The sequence below is a fragment of the Citrus sinensis genome, chromosome 2 (genome assembly GCF_022201045.2).
Source record: "Citrus sinensis cultivar Valencia sweet orange chromosome 2, DVS_A1.0, whole genome shotgun sequence".
Classification (NCBI taxonomy): Eukaryota; Viridiplantae; Streptophyta; class Magnoliopsida; order Sapindales; family Rutaceae; genus Citrus; species Citrus sinensis.
Genome location: NC_068557.1, coordinates 21,108,680 through 21,129,937, shown reverse-complemented (window position 1 = coordinate 21,129,937; position 21,258 = coordinate 21,108,680). Strand labels below are relative to the sequence as shown.

Below are 21,258 nucleotides of genomic sequence, written 5' to 3'. Positions count from 1 at the left end.
TTTCAGCCCATTCGATTCTAATTTAATAAACGCACCATAAGTGAGTTCGAAGATTTAAGAAAATTTTAGGTTGTAGTTTAATCAACCTTTTTTGATTTTATCATTTACATCTATTTTTTTAAAATTATTTGTCAGTCTAAAATGGGCCATTTTACTTTTCTTTTAATAAAATATTAATTTAAAATTTGATCAAACATGGTCAATATTAAAATTTTATCACAAAGTCTTTGATAGAGTATATTTCTATCACTATCCTTTCATAAATTCTTGATAGACACAAATTATATTACAAGTACATCATTAATCATTTAATAGAAAATAATTTTACCACAACTTTATCATACTTTTATGATATAGTAATTTTTATCATAAAGTGTCAGTCGTTTATTATCATTTTCTTTTAGTGGGAAGTTGTTGAAACAAAAGTTTTTGCTGATATAATCCCATTAAGAAAGGAAGTACATCAAGAGTTAGGATTCTATCTTTTTCTTTTTTTAATTTTAATATGCCACCTCAGCCTTTTTGTTTTTTGAGTTATATACTTAATAAAGTGCTAATGTCATATAAGCAATTACCTTAGCCATTAGATTGAACTAGTATATATATAATACACACACACACACACATATATATCTTGAATTTATTAAAGTTTGGAAAAACTATTAAACTGTGCGGTTTAGTAGTGTAATGATTATGAAAGTTATTAAATCACATGGTTAATAGTGTAATGACATTATATTATTAAACCACATGATTTAATAACTTTTCTGGATTTTAATAAAGTCTAGGATGTTAGACCATAGCAACATTACACACACACACACATGCATATACATATACATACACATACACTAATTGATAAAAAAACACATATTTCAATATACTAATACAAATAAAAAAATATAATTTCTAGTATATCAAAATATGTATTTTTTTTAATATTTTAGTGATATCCTCACTTTGTTAGAGTAAAGGTGTCCTCATTAAATATATATATATATATATATATATATATAGTAGTTTTCTGATCCGAGATCTTAAAGTGCGGGAAAAGTCTGAGAAAGCTTTAAAATTGCGGAGTTTCAGAGACTTACAATTTAGAGCACTTAAACCAGACTGTTTATGCGTTTTCTTGGACGTCCCCACACTTTATAATTCTAGATTAGAACATTTCTAATGGTTTAAGCTATTAAATTATATAATTTAATAACTGTCTCGAACTTAAATAAAGTTCAGGATCCTGAATTAGATTAGAAATTCTAAGATGGAGGTGTCCTCATTTTTTTAATGCAGACACACTATTAAATTGTGCGGCTTAATAGATTTAATTTTTAATATTTTATAAAATCATGCGATTTAATATCATTAAAAACTAATTCTACTGAACCATATGATTTAACTACGTGTTTGCATAAAAGAAAAAATAATTAGGATGCCCGTACTAGAGAAGGAGTGTGTATATGTATATATGTATATTGAGCAATTAGCCAAAAACGTGTGTATTGGTTTAACTAATGTTGAAATATTAAACCCCCACACGTTAGTGTCAATTGACTAATGTATATTTCAGTCAATCAATTAACCTCGGTTCATTTCTTGTCTTTTGACAAGATTTAAGTTTCCCGATAAAAAAATAGATCTCAATTTTTTTTCATTAAATTATTACATTCCATGTAAGAGCTTGAAATATTTGCCCTAAAGGCTTTCTTTTTTTCTGTCCCTCAAAATGATTTTGCTAAAATAATATTTGTGGGAGGAAAACTGAATCGAAATCTCACAAAATTTGGGTGGGCAGAAATAATTTACGTGATAAACAGCAGGATTTAAGATTCCCATCAGCAATGTTAAAACTTCCTATGACTAGATTCTTTTGCAATACGACTATAAAAATATCCACTAAGCTTATTTTATTTTCTAAAAATGAAGTCAGACTTGAATGGTAGTGATGTCATCATTTAATAGAATTATGCTGGATTTTCACTAGTTATTAAATTTAAAATTATCACAAATATAAATTAGAGTAATTTATGATTTAATTTTATATTAAGAAAATCTTTTATTTTGTTAAAAGTAAGAGACAAGTTAAAAGATAAAAAAAAATATAAACTTTAATACACTACAAAATTAATACACTATATTAAATTATGTGTTAATTTTTTAATTTATCCTTAGTTTAAATAAAAACAAAAAATATAAATTTTAATACACTAGAAAATAAATATAATATATTAAAAATGTGTGTTCTTTTGTCTTTTAATTTATACATTAATTTAATAAAAGTAAAAATTAAAAGACTTCCTCAAAATACTCGACAATACATGGGCCAAAAAAAAAAATTTAACTGCGTGCAGCTTGTACTTTGCCTCATTTCTCTTTTCTAACAAAAAGGGGAAAAAAATTGTAGAACAGAAGGCAAAACTCTACTCATGATCTTTGATGCTCAGTATTCAGAAACAATGCAAAATATGTTTTGAGTGCATGCCATGCATGCAGATTTGTAAATTTCAAGAATCTTTTGTTATTCTATAATAGGGTATGAAAATTGTGACGAAAACAGCCTTAAAAATCTTGCGAGTAATGATTTTTCTTCATATAGAAAGTTCAATTGTTATAATTTAACATTTAGACATAGTTTTAATTTTGAATTTTCTCCTTGTGAATTAAATATTTTCAAATCAGCCTATTATTTTTAAAATTCTCAATTTACTCTTATTTTTTGTTAAAAAAACCCAAAAAAAAATCATCAATTCATCCCCATTTTTATCTTATTTTTTGAAAAAAATATAAATAATTTTAAAATTTTAAAAAATAAAAAAAATAATTTAAAAATAATCAATTCATGATGTAGATATATATATATATATATATAATTTTTATCTAATAAAAACATATTTTTTAATAAAATAAAAATACTATTAACAGACAAAAAAAAAAAAACCGCTAATGCATTAAAATTTGTACTTTTTTATGAGGATGTCCTCAGAGAATAGAATGCCATGATGTGTTGATACCATTTATGATCGTGAAATATTGTTGACTACTTTTAAATAAATACAGAGAGCGATCAAGTGCACGACGTTGTGCGCCACATGGTAACTTTTCATTGGTCAAGGATCTACAACTTATCCAATAAAAAGCTGCCACGTAGCTTGTCGGTAACCTGATCCGACCCTCTAAATATTGTTACGGTGCTCGAAGGAAAGCAAAAACATGAGCTCAAAAATGACATCATGAAACAAAGTACACAAAGCTGCAGCAGCAAATCTACAATGGAAAGCTGAAAGTTAATATTACGCTTTCAGTGTCCTTCTCCATTTGGTAAAAAGAACAACTAAACATTGAGAATGAGCTTTGGACAAATGGCGGAACTAGAGGAGTCCTTTCCTAAAAAAAAAATTAAACATGTCCTCGACCTAAGTCAGTGCCTTTCTTAGACATTTGTCACTTGTCAGACCTCTCTCAAAGCAAAGCTATCATCAGCTCATCTATCTTTCCACAAAATTTACAACTTCCATGCACATAGCTAAAAACCCCTTTCATATATCATACAACAACAATTACATCAAGAGGCTATGAATGGAACATAGAATCTCACTCCCCTCAATTAGTACTTAACTATATATATATATATATATATATAATTCTTCACCCACAACTCACATAAATAAACATAGGAAAAAAAAGAATTACCTAATCATGTTCATATATAATTATAATATGATGTAACAATTTAAGGTCTATCTAAATTAAGCTATATAAGTCCCAGAACCTGATGCTCCAAAATAGACCTACCTTGACCTAATAGCTCCACTGCTGCCACCGCCGCCTCTGGCGGAGGCAGAAGCTGATGCAGCGGGGGACCCACTCTTTCCAGCACCCATCTGATGATGATGATGATGATGAAATCCACCAGAGCCATAAACGTGTCCTTGATGTCCCATCATCATCATCCCACCGTACATCCCTCCATTGTAACCCCCACCAGCACCGCCGCCACCACTGGCCCCACCACCAGCCGCTGCTCCGCCACCGGCTGATCCAGCGCCGCCTCCGCTACCACCGCCGTCCTTCTCCCTCCCCATGGAAGTCTTCTCTCCCTCCATCTCCCTATACTTTTGCAAATAGACCTTCAAGGGTTCCACGTACTCTTCGAAGCCTAAAGTCGTCATGGCCCACAACAAATCATCACCGTTGATCGTCTTCCGCTTCTCGCGCTGACACTTGTCAGAAGCTTCGCCAGTTATGAAACTTATAAACTCCGACACACACTCTTGCACTGTCTCTTTAGCGTCCTTTGATATCTTCGCATTCGCTGGCAAAGCCTTCTTCATTATCCTGCTTACATTAGCTATCGGCAAGAACCTATCCTGTTCTCTCGCCGACAGCTCGCTGTTTGCGTTGCTGTTGTTTTGCCCCCCAGAATCGTTGTCCGAATCAGCCATCACAATATTTAAAAAGAAAAAATTCTCAAAATACCCAGATCGAAAGATCGAATTTTGATTTTGTCAGATAATAAAGACTGGATTTTTCAGGAGAGTGGGGAATTGAGAATTATGAGAAAACAAGAGGGGTAAAATGGGAAGTTGATGGTATGCTAGGCAGGATGAAGCCTGAAGGCTGAAGGTGGTGGCCTTTTTTTTTTTTTTCCTCTTCTCCTTGCGGAAGGGAGGGAGAGGGAGGATGTTGGGTCCGTTGGATTAAGGGGGTAATAATGCATCGGACCCGACACGTGGATAATTTTAGGCCGTTTGTTTGTCGATAAGAGAGGAATACGTGGGAACCTTTGGATTGTTGGATTGGTAGTGGGGTCGGTGAATGGGCGGGTAAGATGCATACACGTGGTGGGAGAAGTTGGGTGAGTTTGTTGTTGTAGAATCTTATGGCGGCTCCTGCGGCTAGAAGCCAGTGGAGTCGAGCTGGCGCCGTTTAATCAGCTTTTCGTCATCCATATCTCATCTTTTTATACACGTGGCGTAGCGCGAGATATTTTATAATGGATATTAGCATGGCATCCAAAGCCATGTCGACACACACTTACACTCACCCGTAGAGCCTAAAGTATTTTAACTCTTATTTTTGTTTGACACATTTGTCCTTTGTAGATTTTTATTTTTATTTTCTTATTAATACTGACTACCAGATATTTATATTGTGTTTACTTTTTGAAGTAAGAGTGAGGAGTGTGAATTTTTCTCATTTCAATGTTTACTTCAATATTTTAAGGGAGAAATATGAATCTCACTCTATGAGCCCCACTGATTTTTAGAGTAGGGAGTGAAATTCACACTCCCACCTCTTCATTTTCTATCCTCTTTTTATTAAATTTAATATCTAATAAATTAAATAATATTATATTTATTTAAATAATATTATTATATTTAACTAAATAATAATTTACATTGATTCTAAGCTAAAATTACTTAAAAATAATATTATTATATTAATAGAGAATTAATAATATTACTATATACTATCTTTATTTGAAAATATAATATTATTATATTTATTTAAAAATAATAGTATTATATTTATTTAATATTAATAATTAATAATAATAAATAGTTTATTCTGAGAAAATATTAATTCCATACTATGTTAATAGTAAAAATGTTTCATTTATATTGTCATTATCAATAATTTTTAATTTACATAATTAAAATTAATTAAAAAAATTGTGATGTACATAGTTAAGAATATTAATAACTATTATAAATTTACAAATATAATAAAATAAAATTTTATTTATCAAATATATTTTTTATTAACTTTGTAATTAAAAGATATAATTCTTTAAATAAGGGTAAATTTGTAATTAGAAACTATTTACTCACAATTCAAGACAAAGTAAACACATAAATTAGATTCTAATATTTATTCAATGCTTTCATTCCAGTGTAAGTAAACAACATACTCTCACTCTCACTCCACATTGTCAATCCTAGGATTCTCACTCTCAATCCTAGTATTCTCACTTCAATCAAAAGTGTAAACACTTTTAAAATGAGTTTTACCAAATTATAATTAATGTAACTTATAATCTACCCAAAAAATTAGATTGATTCTATTATCATACTACTTATTTTTATATGTTTCAAATGAATCATGAATTACATTAATTATAACTTTATAAAACCCATTTTAAAATACTTCTTCCCAGCTAAAGTACCACAATAGCTCTTCCATTATCAAAAGAAAAAAAAAATCTCCCGCTATTCTAATTATCCAAAGCGTTCTCAATAAAAGTGTGGATAATATGGGTGTACTTTTCTCTCTTTCTTCTTTGTTTCATTTTTTTTCTTTATTCTTTTTTTTTTGGGAAAGAAAATGGATGTACTTTAATAAAACTTTCGAGCATAAAGGTAGTGAGAGTAAGAAAGAAGATCGAAATACATACCTTCTTTATCATTCAATATAATTTACCTACTTTAAGATTTATCTAAAAAAAGAAAAGAAAAGAAATAAGACTTAAAATGTACTTGGAGGTTGTCAATTTTATTATTAAAATTAATATATATCGCTAATTATCTCTTTATTATTTTCATAATAATATCCAATAACTCTCCTGATATAAAAATTTTAAGGGAAAAGAGAGATAAATGAGTTATTTACTTAATATTTGATATTGATAATGTAAAATATATATTTATTATAAAAAAATCTAAAAATAACAAAAAGTACATGAAAAATAATTTTTTTATTCGCAAAACTTCTATTTCTTATTTTTAATATTTACATTTTTTATTTTGATTTAATTTATATGACTTATTTAATTTATAATAATTATGAATAAAATTATATTTGAAAATTAGGGTAAGATTGTAAAATTATGGTGGCAAGAGGTTATAAGTGTTATAAAAAATAATAAGGAGTAAATGATATATATTAAATTTCAGTAAGAGAAAACTAGTAATTTCCCATATATGTTTTAGGTGAGGTAAGTGTATTATACTATTTTTATCCAACAAATTAAAACTTTGCGATGCACACATTTATTTTGAAATTGACCAATCATAATAGCCATTATATTATTTGAGAAAAATTAAAATATGCGTCATGATTTTTATTGGACTGTCTTATTAAAAAATTATCTAAATAAAAATTTTGATCTAGTGTGTAATGACGCGTGTGGCAAGTTATAATTCCAAACTCTTTGCTATGGACCCAATAGTCTCCGAATCATTATTTATCACGCACAATATGATACATTATATCAACCCTCATCAAATTTTACGCCAATATGTAATGATCATAATGTCAATGTCACATAAAATTTTCTCGCTAAGATTTTCTCATTCTTTTATTACAATATATTTTTTAGATTGTTTACACTTATAACTTTGGGTCAGGCTACAGTGCAATTGTGGTACCGTACCACAGTTGCACCAGCTGTTGGATCCACTCAAATGAGTGGAGTCCACTTGAATAAGTGAGAATTCAACGATTGGGTGCAACTGTGGCACGGTACCACAGTTGCACCACAGTTTTATCCTATAACTTTATGTTGAATTTGACAGACATTGTGGACAGAGACATTTATTATTTATAAGTATGAAAAATGAGTGGTATTTGATTGGTTTCGTTTAATGAAATCCTTACCTTTCAAAAAAGAAAAAAAAAGAAAAGAAAATTAAGTGAGAAGCAGGAAAATCTGGCACCATGAAGCTAGCTAGCTAGATTTTTCGCAACTTTATTAATGGATTCTGGAAAGATCAGAAGTATGACCATCACCTGTATAGATAATCTCAATATTCAATTACCCCATACTGTTTCTTTGTATCATTTAGTGCCCCCCTATTGCACATTTACAAATCAAAAGGAATCCAATGGCCATATATCTTCTCGTATTCCCAAGTCAATATATAAAGGAAAATGTTTTTTATATATCATATTTATAAAAAATTGCATATGATAAATAGAACGAGAATATGAATTAATTTTTTTATCAAAATATTTTTTATTTTTAATGATTTCGTGTAATTTTGTGTGTAATGTCATATGAAAGTATCATTACTCATAGATAGATTTAAAAGAGGGAGAAAAAATAAATAAATGTGTTGATCTTATTAGCTTGATTGCGTGCAAGTTAGAAATTTGGAAACAAATTCTTAGCATTGTATATATGTGTCTCTTTGGAAGAATCAAATATCTTGTTTGACTTCTTCTTGTAGCTGCGACTCTGCATGGGAAGAAACCTCTTCGTCAAATTAATGTGTTTTACTTTGCCCCCAGGTGACGAATGATCGATATATATACACATAGCAAGGTCTATATGCTGCGTGTATAATATACATGCATACATACATATATTTACATATATATAGAGAGATGCTATATGTGTTATATTTGTTGTACTTTTACATTACGAATAGAGAAATTATCCATCGTCCACCTGTTTGTTTTGTCTTTTAAAAAAATATACAAACACTTCTTTTTCAACGCGCCACCTGAAATTTACTTTTTATTATACTCGTTCACTTCCGTCTAACCGTTGTTAGAACGTTGCTAACGTCAGAGGAGTAAAATGGACATTTTATTCAAATACCTAAAATTATGTTGTATTATGCTTTTTTAAAAAAAAAAAAAAGAGTAAAACGACGTCATTTAACGCGATTTGAAAATTAAAAAAAGAAAGAAAGAAAACTGATGTTGTTTAACTTAATTGAAAGAGAAAAAATAAATACAAATTTTCTAAATAAACAAGCAACAAACACTATTTTCCTCCAATTTCTAGCATCCACCTTTGTGGATAACTCTGTTGCTTGAAAAAACTTAAATTCCTCCAATTTATCTCCAATTTTCATTTATTTTGGATTAAATTGTAATTTTACTTTGAGGGGTAAAAATGTTATTTCATTAACATTCTATTAAATCCACTAACGAAAATCAAACGGAAGTGGACGAGTGCAATAAAAGACAAACTTCAGGTGGCACGCTAAAAAAAAGAGTGTTTGTGTATTTTTGAAAAAAGTAAAATAAATAGATGGACGTGGATAATTTCTCTTACTAATAATAAGTCTTTTGTCATTAATAATAATTTTATCCTTATATTTTTTAAATTAATATTGCATAATACTTTTTAAATGCATAAGTAACAATAATACAAAAAAAAAAAAAACTATTACCCATATCAAGGGGAAAAAGAAATGACACGAACTCACGAATTGTAAACGAAGAATAAGAGATTGGAACGAGGAATAAACAAAACTGCAACGAAAATATCTCAGAATCACTAAATATGAATCAGTGAAGATTACTGACGAAGAACTACATACCTGTAGATGAATGATCATCTAATTATTGTTATTTTCAGGATCTTCCCGGACAGGAAGGTGTCATTGTAAAGTGTTTCTGGGTTGATTCTATGAACATTATCTTCGTCAAGGACAAAATCTGCTTTAAAACTTTTGTCAACTTTCTTCAACATATGCGGCAACAGATAATTCTTCGAATTTAAGAAAGAATATAGTGATAGGTCACATCACATCACGTAACAAATTATAAGTTCAAAGAGCAATCGACAGATTATCTGCTTATTACAAGCTTACAACCAGGCAATATCGAAAAGTTTTGCAATTGGTTAAAAAGTAAAAAATATAATTACACTACATTTCTCAATTATCACACCGAGTTTTTTCATATCCAAAGTGATCTGATCTGCTTACAATGTGTGGGAAATATTTCATATGATATAGGGTAATCTTGGCTCAGAGTTCTCCAAGGACCCACGAAATGTCAAGCATTAATTTGATTGCAGCACAATGTGATGTGAAATAGAGAAAAATAAATAAATAAAAAGGATCCGTCAATTCGAAATAAAAGTAAGTAAAGCAAGTAAGTGGAATTCCATCAATTGGCTATACATGCATGACTCCTTCACACTTTAATGTGCATCAATTGACAAACAAAGAAAAGGTCCACGGTACAAGTTCTTTAATGGGGTATCCAAAGTTTTTGAGCTAAAGATTGACAGCATAATTAATTAGAAACAAAGCCCAGAAGGATTAAAAAAACAAAAAGTAATTGTAAATTGTAAAATTAAGAAAATTAAAAATCATTAATTTCATGCTTCAATTTCAAACCTTGGACACTTGATGGAGCCCATGGAAATGTCAATTTCGATCAAGTTATCTTCCTCATTCATGTCATTAATCTCAGCTGCTAATAGCTCCATTAAACCATGTTGCTTGAGATGTATCGACGGGGTCGAGAAATCTGGCACTGGCAAATGAAACTTATTATTGGGAGCTTCTTCTTTATTATAATGACCAACAGAATGCCCACTTGGAAGTGAGATTTCAATGAGATCGGTTTCCTCATCAGAAATCGACGCATCAGAGCAATCAGGGCTTTGGTACACAATGTCTCTAAAAGGCCACTCCACTTCCGATTCTTCACTACTTGACAAGTGATTCAGGCTCTGATCACTTTCTGAGAGAAAATCTTGTGATGATGTTTTAATTGAGTAGTCTTGTTGAATCTGTTGCTCTTCATCATCAGCTTCTCGCAGTTCTTGCACCTTCTCATTCTGTGGCTTCACTGCTTCAGTTTCATCTGGCTGTTGTTGCATTGAACTTGTTTCCTGATGAATAGTCTCTTGATCTGTGACTGGCTTTTGCTTTGTGAATAATGTAAAGAGAAGAGTAGATACAATCAAAAGTAAAGATGTAACGAAGACTGATGAGAACCCGAAGCCAAAGATAAAAGAAAAAATTAGAGAAATAATAAGAGCAGCAGCAATCAAGGGGGAAGCCATTTGATGCTCAGCTGTAGTGTTTTGCAACTTCATGGACTAATAAATTAAGAAAACCTAAGCTAGCTTAGCTCTTTGAGCTGTTATTATTAGTAGTTTACAGAAAGGGCGTTAAATTATTTGTGCCCGTTGTTGAAGTTGAAGATGAACAAAATGGATTTTAATTATTGGAAACTTAATTATAGATCAATGAAAAGGTTATAACTTGATGATCAGTGATGGAGCCAGGAATTTTGTTCCGGAGGGACGACCCAAAACAAATGTGAAATATCTAGAACCTTGAAAACATGAGAAGGAAAAAAAAAATGACAATTTCCAGTGATTTTCTTGCGAAAAGGAAAGGTACATGTGAGATTTGACCCCAATGTGCAGATGATATAAATAAGGATACTAAAAAAGGGATGAAGAAGAGAAACAACCGTGTGAGATTTGAGGAATAGATAGTACCTGAACTGGTAAAGTACAGAAGTTGTGAATAATAAACAACATATCAGGTGACGACTAAGCTCGAAGAAGTAGTCAACCTGCAGTGAAAGAAAACTACTAATGGGGGAAGGTTGTTTCTGCCATCACGAATTCAGACTCGAGACTCAAGAGTACTCACACACAGTTTCCCAAGCAGCAGGCATGGCAATGGCGATATGGGCATTGCTCCTTCACCTCAAGTACTGGGGTTATGTAATCTTTTTGTGAACCAATCAGATGGTGTTCTTTCTGTGACTTGATTCTCTTGAAAAACCCAAAACCTCTCTGGTTTTCTCAAAGCTTGGAAATCAGAGCAGCCATGTGCAGACACCTGTGCTCTCTGCTCACACATGCCACTTCCCATCCAACTTCAATGACCCCCTTCAATGACCCCCCAACCCAAGGAAAAAAAAACCTAGTCAGTACTGAAATATTTTATGTTATTATTTTTGGCCTTCTGCCAATATTTTTCCCCGCTGCAAACCCCAAGAAACCTGATGACAACCCTAACTATCTGAAATATTTTTTCTGAGATCACTCTAGCTCTCACTCAGTCACTCACCATCTTTATTTACTATTTCGAATAATATAATTAAATTACTCACAAGCCCTGCTGCTTTTTCTCTGCAGAAAGTGAGCTGGTACTTTGTCGCTCACGTTTTCGTGGCACTAGCTTGAAAATTATCATTGAAACCTCATGTGTTTGCAATGCAGCATCAACAAAGATGATATTAATTCTTTAGAGCAAGCAGCTGCTAGCTTTTTTAAGCAGTCAAAACTTTCGGTAGTTTTTTTTCAGTGACATCAAAACTTTACATGATCTCTCAAGAGAGTTCTGGTATATTGCACATGTGTTTCTAATTAATTTCCTAAAATATGTTAGCTAGCTAGGAGATGACCAACAAAAAAAACCAAAGGCTATAGATAGAGGAAAAGCAAAACCACTAATTTTATTGTCAGTTAAAAATTGTTGTAAAGGAAAAAAAAAAATATATATATATATATATATACACACACACAATTTTACAACACTACAAACTGATTTTTCAGTAATTTACAATGATGTAGAAGCTTTTTACAGCATTGAAATTTGTAAACCCCAAATCCTCTACATTTAAAAAAAAATGATTGCCAGAGATTAATTAATATATATAATCCAGATATATCAATGACTTCGACTCTCACTATCAAAATATTCCTATTAATTAGTTAATGAATCTGAAGATTGCATCAGATGTTAAATTCATTGTAATAACTCATGTTAATGATTATAAGTTAGGTTTGTTAGTACTGATAAGAAAACAAAGGAGATTATTTTCCCACTAATTATTTTATAGCAAACTTTTCCTCCTAATTATTTTATAGCAAACATGAAACGAAAAATTGTTCATTATTAGTTAGTTTTGTAATTATGAAAGAAGCAAGCGCAACAATATCTTATTACAGCTAGTATATTCTATTTGCCTGTAAAATGATTCATACCAATCAAAATTGATATATCAAGAGATCACAAAAACAAAATTTCAATCACGGACAAAGGGAAAAGAAATCTAATCTTTAAAATTTATAACATTTCAGATCTATTTGAGATGCCATAACATTATTACTTTAGTATTTATCAAATGCTTTAATTTTTGTGTTTTCAAAATTAATTAAACTGATACACAATGGTTACAAAATTTCAAGTACTTTTCAAGTTAATTAATAAAAAAGAATACTGTAAACATACAATTAGTAAGGGGGATTGCCACTTTCTCCCCTATAGTAATTAACATACTATTTACCCCCTTTCTGTTTTTATAATGGCCAAAAACCCTCCTAACAACATAAGTTTACAATATTACTCTTATTTTTAATTACTCTTTTATTTACATTTATTATAAATTAAATAAATTACATGAATAAAAACTAAATAAAAAAATTAAGTATTAAAAACAATAAATATATGTTTTGATATGAGCAAAAAAATTAATAATAATTTTTTTTGTAATTATTTATTTTGTGAACATTTTCTTATAATAAACATTTTTTAATATTTTAAAATTAAATTTAAAAAGTATAGGCAAATATTTTATTATTTATCTTATAATAAATTTTTATTTGTCATTCAAATTTTCTTATTATAATTTTTTTTTATCATTTTATAATAACTTTCTTATATATTTATTATAAGAAAATTTGCACAAAATAAATAAGTACAAGAAAAAAATTTTATTATTAATTTTTTTCTCATATCAAAATATATATTTCTTGTTTTTAATACTTAATTTTTTATTTAATTTATATTCATGCTATTTATTTAATTTATAATAAATATAAATAAAAGAGTAGTTGAAAATAAGAATAATATTATAAATTTATGCTATTAGAAAAGTTTTTGGTTATTATAAAAATAATAAAAAAATAATATATATTAATTACTGTAGGAGAAAATTGACAATCTCCCCGATTAGTAAATTTGCAAAAGAGAAGAGGTCGTGATTCATGCTTGCTGGCACTCGGTCTACCCAAGGGCAGAAGAAGTCGTGATTCATGCTTTTGTGTTTCCAGTTAGCGCCTCAAATGATGGCTTTCAAGAAGTGCTTTTATTAGCTATGGTCTATAGGCCATCACTTTGTTCCTTTATTCTACCTACCAAAAGTGCTTTTCTTGCCCCACCCATTGGATTAACCGCTGCAATTATTAATCAAAGCAAAAGCAGAGGTCGCCTCAATTTTTGATATCTATATATCGTGTGTGTTTTCAATCTCTCCCAAATTTTCAATTGAAAATTTTTAACATTATTTTACACTTTCACCTATATAAATACCATAAGAATCAGGATGACATTTAAAATAACCAAAGCTCAAATAATCAAGAATTGTATCTCAAAGCAAGGCCCGTCTATGTTGTAACTGTGACACCATATTATGTTATTTGTCTTTATCTCATGTAACCATTGGGTTTAAAAACAAGTGATTCAACGTGCAAGAGATGGACACGTTTATCTTAAAGCGTATCGAGAAAGTCAGTTAAGATCGAGGTAAACTTACATGTAACAGAACTCATGGTGACTGTTGGCTATTGCATATGGAGTGCCCCCAAAGCAGATTATTTATTAATATTGACTCACAATGCCACAACCATATATTTTTTTTCAAATCCCAAAATGACCTTTTGTTTCCACATAAAAGTTGAATTCTTTTAGTGGGTTAATTACAATTATAATGACCTTTCAATATGGCTTCATTGTCACTTAAAAAACTTTTTGCATCCAATATTTTTTAAATACAGTAAAAACTTAACGATGTTAAGAATACTTCTATACGAATTCTTATAATATTTTTAATTCATCTACAGGGGTTGGTGGTGCTAGTAAATATTAAACTTTTGCTTTCTTAAAAGAAACAAGTGAAATATAAATTATATAATGGTGCAAAGAGGATGGTGCCGCTCGTCGGCAAGTTGTGCTAGTAAAGCAGTGCCGCATGAAACCCTAACTAGATTGCCTTTTGCTCAACAATTCGACTACAAGACATTGGAAACAAACTTATATAATATCATTTGTTAATTTGTTTCCATTAAAATGTTTTCACTCTTGAAGAAGCATTTGTCTTGAAATAAGAATTGAGACCAAGAAATCCGACAAGTGTTGGGTTGTGTAATTAACTTAAGGAATGTTTGAGCTGTGAGTTACTAATACTGGGAGGGGACCATTTCTAAATTTTGATGAATGTTTCGTTTTCCATTGTGTTTGTGAATTAGGATAATAAAATCTTCCCTTGAATCAAGAGCTATCGCTTTGTCACTTTGGTATGTGATATATTATGGTTAATTTGATAGAGAAAATAACTCCAACTTCTCTATATTTACTTTCCGAAATGGTTAAATTAATTTTTATCATACACAGTTACGATGAGGCCAAACATCAGTATTTAAAAGGATAGATTGAGATAAAGTGAATTCATTGGGGGTTTCAACATAAAACTGTAACTATGATACTTTACGTTAAAGAAATCAGCTTAAGCTAATTAATAAGAACTAAACATTAGCCTTAATGACGAATCAAAACTAATATCAAAGAAAATTTACCAGGATTATTATTAGCACCAACAGAGATTGGCTCCATTTTTAATCAGAACACTCACCAGGTCGCCCCAACTCCTAAAGCAAAGTTTAGGAGCACCAACTCTATGTGGGCTATTAGCCCAATGCAAGCTATGAGAGGCAACTTCATATCTTTATTGTGTGCACAAACTCTCCTTTGAATCAATGGTAGTTTAATTTTACTTTGTCCCCTTTAGAAATTAATAGAATTTTTTTACAGTTAGAATATGGGATTAATTTTCCGTGTGTGACTTAAAAACATTGAAACCAAAACAAGATCTCAACCTAAGAATGTAACATCTTTTTAAGTGAGAATATGAACGCTTCCAATAATCCAAGCGAAGATCATCAAATTGGAAATTTTTACATCATTCATCATAAATATTGATTGATCAATAAATTCTTTAAAGACGATAATTACTGTTATAACATCGAGAAAGGAGTGGGGCTATTTACATTAGGAAATTTACATCAATAGCCATAAAAATTTTGGCTTTTTTCATCTTAACCCTCCAAATAAACTTCTATCAACATTAGCCATAAAAAAGCCTTTGAGACTAAAATACCCCTCTCTCTCGTCTCTCCCCCAACAATCTCTCTTTCTCCCATCTCTCCCAAACCGAAGAACCTCCCATCGTCAGCGGCTAGCGTGAAGCAACCCATCTTAAGGGAAAGAACTTGGCATAATCTGTTCAAACTGCAAATATGTTCCTCAACAGAGCCAAATATATACCCTATTTGTGCCCTCTCTCAGTCTTTTTCTTCTCTCTCACTCAAAATACACTGCCCCTGCCCCTGCCCATGCCCGTTCCCATAATGCTTCCAATTAAACTCGTCCAGCTGCACAAGTTGTGTAATATTTTATATAGGTGCACAATAATTTTATTTTTTATTTTATTGGGGTGAGAAAGGGTATAACTTCAATTAACTTAAACATGTGGAATCGGCAGTTTCCATATTCATTTTACTTCCATGCGCTCGATGAATGAAGGTTGTGTTGAAAAAGAAGAAAATTTTGAATCTTTTGTTTTGTTTCTTTGCATGTAAAAGAAGCAATATTTTGACCCTCATTGAGTTAAAAGTATGAATAGTTGTAAAATGGCTCATTCCATCGGACGCCAAGACTTCTGTAATAATTTGGGGGTGTCATAAGATAACATTAGACTTCAATTTCATTTGTTTCTTTTTTTCCTTTGGCAACCAATAGGAGATATATTGAACGACGAAGATCTGGGAATTAGGGCGTCAATAATTGATTACTGGAGTAAGCAGATGTCTCTAGTCGCAGTTCATTAGCAGGCGAGAAGGCAGAGGAGGATGATAAGGTCATACGGATGACTAGGAGACTGCACTGAGAGAGGAAAAGGAGAAAATAAGGGCTGCCTGTCGCTCGAAGCTTCGTGCGACAGACAGCTTGTCGCCAGATTCACCCCGACTCGCAGTTCACTGAAACTCTCGAGCAAGTTGAGAAAATAACTCATACCACTATGTGATGCCAATTAGTGTTGAATCCGGATAGATTATTGTCGGATTTCACTTTTATCGTTGCCTTTTACCGTCGCCGTTGGTTGATGATTCAAGAGTGGAAAACTGCCTTTGGTTTAACGAAATGGGAGAAATGAAGTTGCTTTTGGTTTGTAAAGAAGGAAGGGTAATTTGGGGAAAGAAGGAAGGGTAATTTGGGGAGAGAAGCGTGTGTTTGGCTAATGTTGATAGAAAAAAGTTGAGAGGGTTAATTGTGAAAATAGCAAAAGTTTTATGGTTATTTTTGTAAATTTCCCATTTACATTTTAAAAGTTACTCTAAATACTTATTCTTATAAAATTATTTATTATAAAAATATTCATGATATAGTTTACATATTGTTAAAGATAATGTATTATTAATAAGTATAATATAATTACTTTAATCACCAATCTAACACATCATTCAAAAAGAAAAAGAAAAATTTAATATTATTGTACACGTCATCAATCATCATCCTTTAAGTTAGAGTTAAAAAATTCTTTTAAGTGAAATTGTACGCCAACCAAGTTGATCGAGAAAACTACCATCCATGTTTTATTTATCTTCTATTGTTGTAAGTTGCAGTCTTGGCATTAATTAAATAAGTGAAGTATTCATTATTAATACCTCCAGAATTACTTTGAAAGAAAACATGCAGAAATTATACTCCTACTTATCTACAAGATATTAGATGAATTATTTTAAATGAATTATTAAAGTATAAACTTATCCATAACAATTTTGAGTGCTTCAACTTTTTATTGTATTTTATATAGGTGAGTTGAGTATTTTTATAAGCGTGCAGAGTAAATAAAAATAATTAATTTAAGTAGTTTAAGTAAGGATTTTTTTGACATTTGAAAGAGTGTATAAAGTAAAATATAATTTTTCAAATTTAATAGATAAGTGTTCAAGTTAATAGATTATTGAAAATAATTTTTAGAATACAAATATCTTCATTCCAAAAAAAGAATTTAAAATGACAAAAAAAGTCACTTATGCAATTTGTTGGTAGCTACTAGCTACTAAAAGATATCCCCTGAATGGTTGGTCAATTGTAGAAAAGCTTTGTAAATTTGTATATATAAGAGTTAGATTTTTGTATTTATCTCTTGCAAAAATTTAATTTTATTTAAATTTAGTCAAATAACTCTTAGTACTTGGAGGTAATTAAACATTGTTAATTACGAGATTAAAAAAAATTGCAAAAGTTATTGCACATCTAAAATTTAAAATTTGAACTACATATATATCGACATATACAAATTTCTGTTATAGTGAGAAAACAATCATAAACAACTATTAAACAAAACTATCTTGCAACGGTGGCACCGTACTACAATTATACTCTATTACACAACAATCCTTCTTATTTTCTGAAAATAATAAAAATGACAAGTTTTGAAATTTTAACATATAAGCCCTAATTTAAAAATTATTTATTATTTTCTCTCTTGTTTTCCATAGTTTAAATTTTTATCTTGGTTATCTTTTTCTCCTCCACGCTTCTTCTTCTTCTTTTTTTTTTAAACTGGTTTCTTCTTCTCATTCTTTTTTTTTATATATAATTTCATAGATAATTTTATATTTTTGAATTTTCAAAGATAATAAGAGGATTTATTTTTAAAAAAAGAAAATAAAATAAGAGCAATTTATAGCAAATCAATCAATTGGATTCGATCTACTATTGATTGTGCTTAGTCTTTTGTTTTTAAGTTGATTTTATTATAATTATTGGATGGTGGTCTTTCAAAGATAATAAGCTTATTTGGTAAGTTTTCGATACAATCAATTGATTTAATGATCAATTTTTGCCAATAGCAATAAATATTTCTTATTTTTATTGATTATAAAGAATGAAAATTCAACTTTTATCTTTCTTTTCATGCTTTCTAATCCTTTCTATATCTCAATTGAATATGAGTTATCTTAGGGTGCGTTTGACACACTGTATTATATTATACTGTATTGCATTAGCGCTATATTATAATAATATTGTACAATGTTTGGTGCTACACTGTAATGTATTAATTTTTTTTATTAGCTTAAATTATGTAGTTAGAAAATAATATTTATTAGTACCTAGAAAAAGACTAAATATAGAAATCTTAAATTTTAGAAATTTAACATTTTATGTTATTATTTTTATTTGTATTAATTTTAAATTAATATTATTTAAATTTATTCATATATAAATATTTATTGTTAGTTATATTAAATTATTAAATATTAATCAATTTTTAATTATTATATAATTAAATAATACATTATTTAGTTATATTTTTAATATAATAAAAATTAAAATATGAATAATAAATTATAAAATTATTAATTTATTTTAATAATTATGATGTAAAAATAAAAATAATATTATATAATAATATGTCAAATTAAAAAGTTATATTTAATTATTATTATTAAAAAAGCAAAAAAAAAAAAAAGAGAAGCAAAAGGAAAAGTGCAAAACGTTAAGCGGCAACTGTCGCACTAGCACACCCCCTTTATCCCAATACAATTTCTTTCCAAACATGGCCTTGATATTAAATTAATATGAATATTATTGTAATACACCATAATCACAACCTTATGGTTTTAAAGATTTTGTGACACTTGTCGTTTAGTGTTCGTATATGTTAGAATTTAATTATCTTTATTTTTAATTTATTAACTAGCAATTGCTTGGTTTTTTTTTTTTTGTGTGGAAAATATTAGACCATGAGAGAATCCTGATTCAACCACTGTAAATCACAAAGTTTCGATCATTAGCGTTAGAAAGAAAATCCTATTAAAAGTTCATTAGGATTTAACTACCTTTATTTGAATTTGATTGAATACGTGCAAATACTAAAACAACTTATCCACCTCAAATTGTATTATTATTATTCCATATATTTTTGGCTTAATATGAAAGAAGTTAACTAAATACTGAGTAACTCTTGTAGGTTTTGACTAATTAGACGAACTTTACTTTATTTGTTTCTATCCCTTATACCAAAAAAAAAAATTCAATTCTTATTTTGTTTCATAAAAATCAAATTGACAAGTTATTAAAAATATTTGCATGAATTATATCATTGTTAGATTCATTATAAGTGTCTACAAATTCTGCTAAATATACATAAAATGATAAGAAAAAAATAAGTCTGCCAATACTCAGCTCTGAAATGTTCCCATAATAAAACTACAGAAATAAAACAGAGGAAACAATAAATCCTCTTCATCCATTCAATTTTAATGTTATTTACTTTCTTAACATTATGGATAATTAATTATAAAAGTAGATATGGAAATGATATCAATAATTCGAGAATTATGAAATATTGATGTATTTGTGGAATAATTCAAGAGACTTATCTTTCTGAAGTTACGAAGTAATCATAGGATTTATTTTGTATTTAAGGAGTTGTGGCTCTCATGGATGTGCAATTGAATCATGTATTATAATTACCCGATATTAATAATAAAAATCCTCTCAAAATTCTCTACATCTTCCTTATTCATATTATTTAATAACTTAACCAATAAATAAAAATATTTACTAAAAGAAATAAGATAAACAACTATGATAGAAGAAAAGAAAAATGAAAATCTAAAGATTACTCATGGATCGCGTGAGAAGGAAAAAAAAGGATGATTATTGATGGGGGTGAGAGAGTAAACTAATAATAATTATGTTTTTTTGCCTGAATTTTTAGGAAACTAGAGGGATTGGAATGTTAATAACCTAAGCAAACCCATCCTGCCGTTGCCTCTACTCTTGCAATTCTTGCTTTCGATCCAAAGGTTGGATCAAAAAGACAAAAAATATGGAACCATACTACTGTAGCAACATAGCTGAACTCCACTAATAAGTTAAGGACTTTTCTTAGAGTTTTCTTACACTTAGGAAGTAAAAAAATGAATAAATATAATGATAATTTTTCACCATTGTAGTAAAAATAAAGAAAAATATGATAAAGAGTAATTTTAATATCAATATGAGTAATATTACACTATAAATACTTGTATTTTTTAATAAATAAAATTAATGTGACATAAAATAATATTAATAAATCATTTAAGTCAAGTTATATTTTCATTCGATTAATTATGTTGTATTATATCAATTTATACATGAAAATTTATAACTGTACCGTTACTTTTTCAACTTTGAAATGATGTTCTTTCGCCTCAATCGTTTGTATTTCGTTTCCTATAAACCATCACTCACTGATTTTGTCAACCCAAGTGATGAGAAAAATCACTTGACCACAATTATTGTGGTTGTTACAACATGCAACCTAAGATGCATCTTCTAGAAGAACCGAATTAATTAAATATCAATTTCATTTTCAAATCAAATGACACAATTAATAAATTTGTCTTGAAAGATTGTGCTGCAAGACTATGTATATGTATTTTCTTGTAAATGTTGCTATCATTAATGGGCAATGGAGAATCTCTCTTCCATT

General features: G+C 29.4%; 2 protein-coding genes across 7 annotated transcripts; both read right to left on the bottom strand.

The window, feature by feature from the left end:
• Positions 1 to 3,520: 3,520 nt before the first annotated feature.
• LOC102616254 (nuclear transcription factor Y subunit B-3) lies at positions 3,521 to 4,686 on the bottom strand. The gene has a single exon (XM_006469389.4). The coding sequence runs from the start codon at positions 4,440 to 4,442 to the stop codon at positions 3,789 to 3,791; it is 654 nt and encodes a 217-aa protein (XP_006469452.1). The 5' UTR covers positions 4,443 to 4,686; the 3' UTR covers positions 3,521 to 3,788.
• Positions 4,687 to 9,792: 5,106 nt separating this feature from the next.
• LOC102616544 (uncharacterized) lies at positions 9,793 to 12,047 on the bottom strand. Of its 6 annotated transcripts, none has more exons than XM_052434036.1 (3): positions 11,355 to 12,047; positions 11,198 to 11,293; positions 9,793 to 10,615 (listed from the first exon to the last, which is right to left on the bottom strand). In XM_052434036.1, exons 2-3 carry the CDS (start codon positions 11,237 to 11,239, stop codon positions 10,061 to 10,063), a joined length of 597 nt encoding a protein of 198 aa, XP_052289996.1. In that variant the 5' UTR covers positions 11,240 to 11,293; positions 11,355 to 12,047; the 3' UTR covers positions 9,793 to 10,060. The 6 variants fall into 6 exon arrangements, with proteins under 6 accessions (XP_052289996.1, XP_015382888.1, XP_052289994.1 ...); XM_015527402.3 differs by having other exon boundaries at positions 9,793 to 10,579; XM_052434034.1 differs by having other exon boundaries at positions 11,198 to 11,274.
• Between the last annotated feature and the right edge of the window lie 9,211 nt (positions 12,048 to 21,258).

Coding starts and splice junctions, on each gene's coding strand:
- LOC102616544 (XM_015527400.3), bottom strand. CDS start 10,786: ATGAAGTTGCAAAACACTACAGCTGAGCATCAAATGGCTTCCCCCTTG.
- LOC102616254 (XM_006469389.4), bottom strand. CDS start 4,442: ATGGCTGATTCGGACAACGATTCTGGGGGGCAAAACAACAGCAACGCA.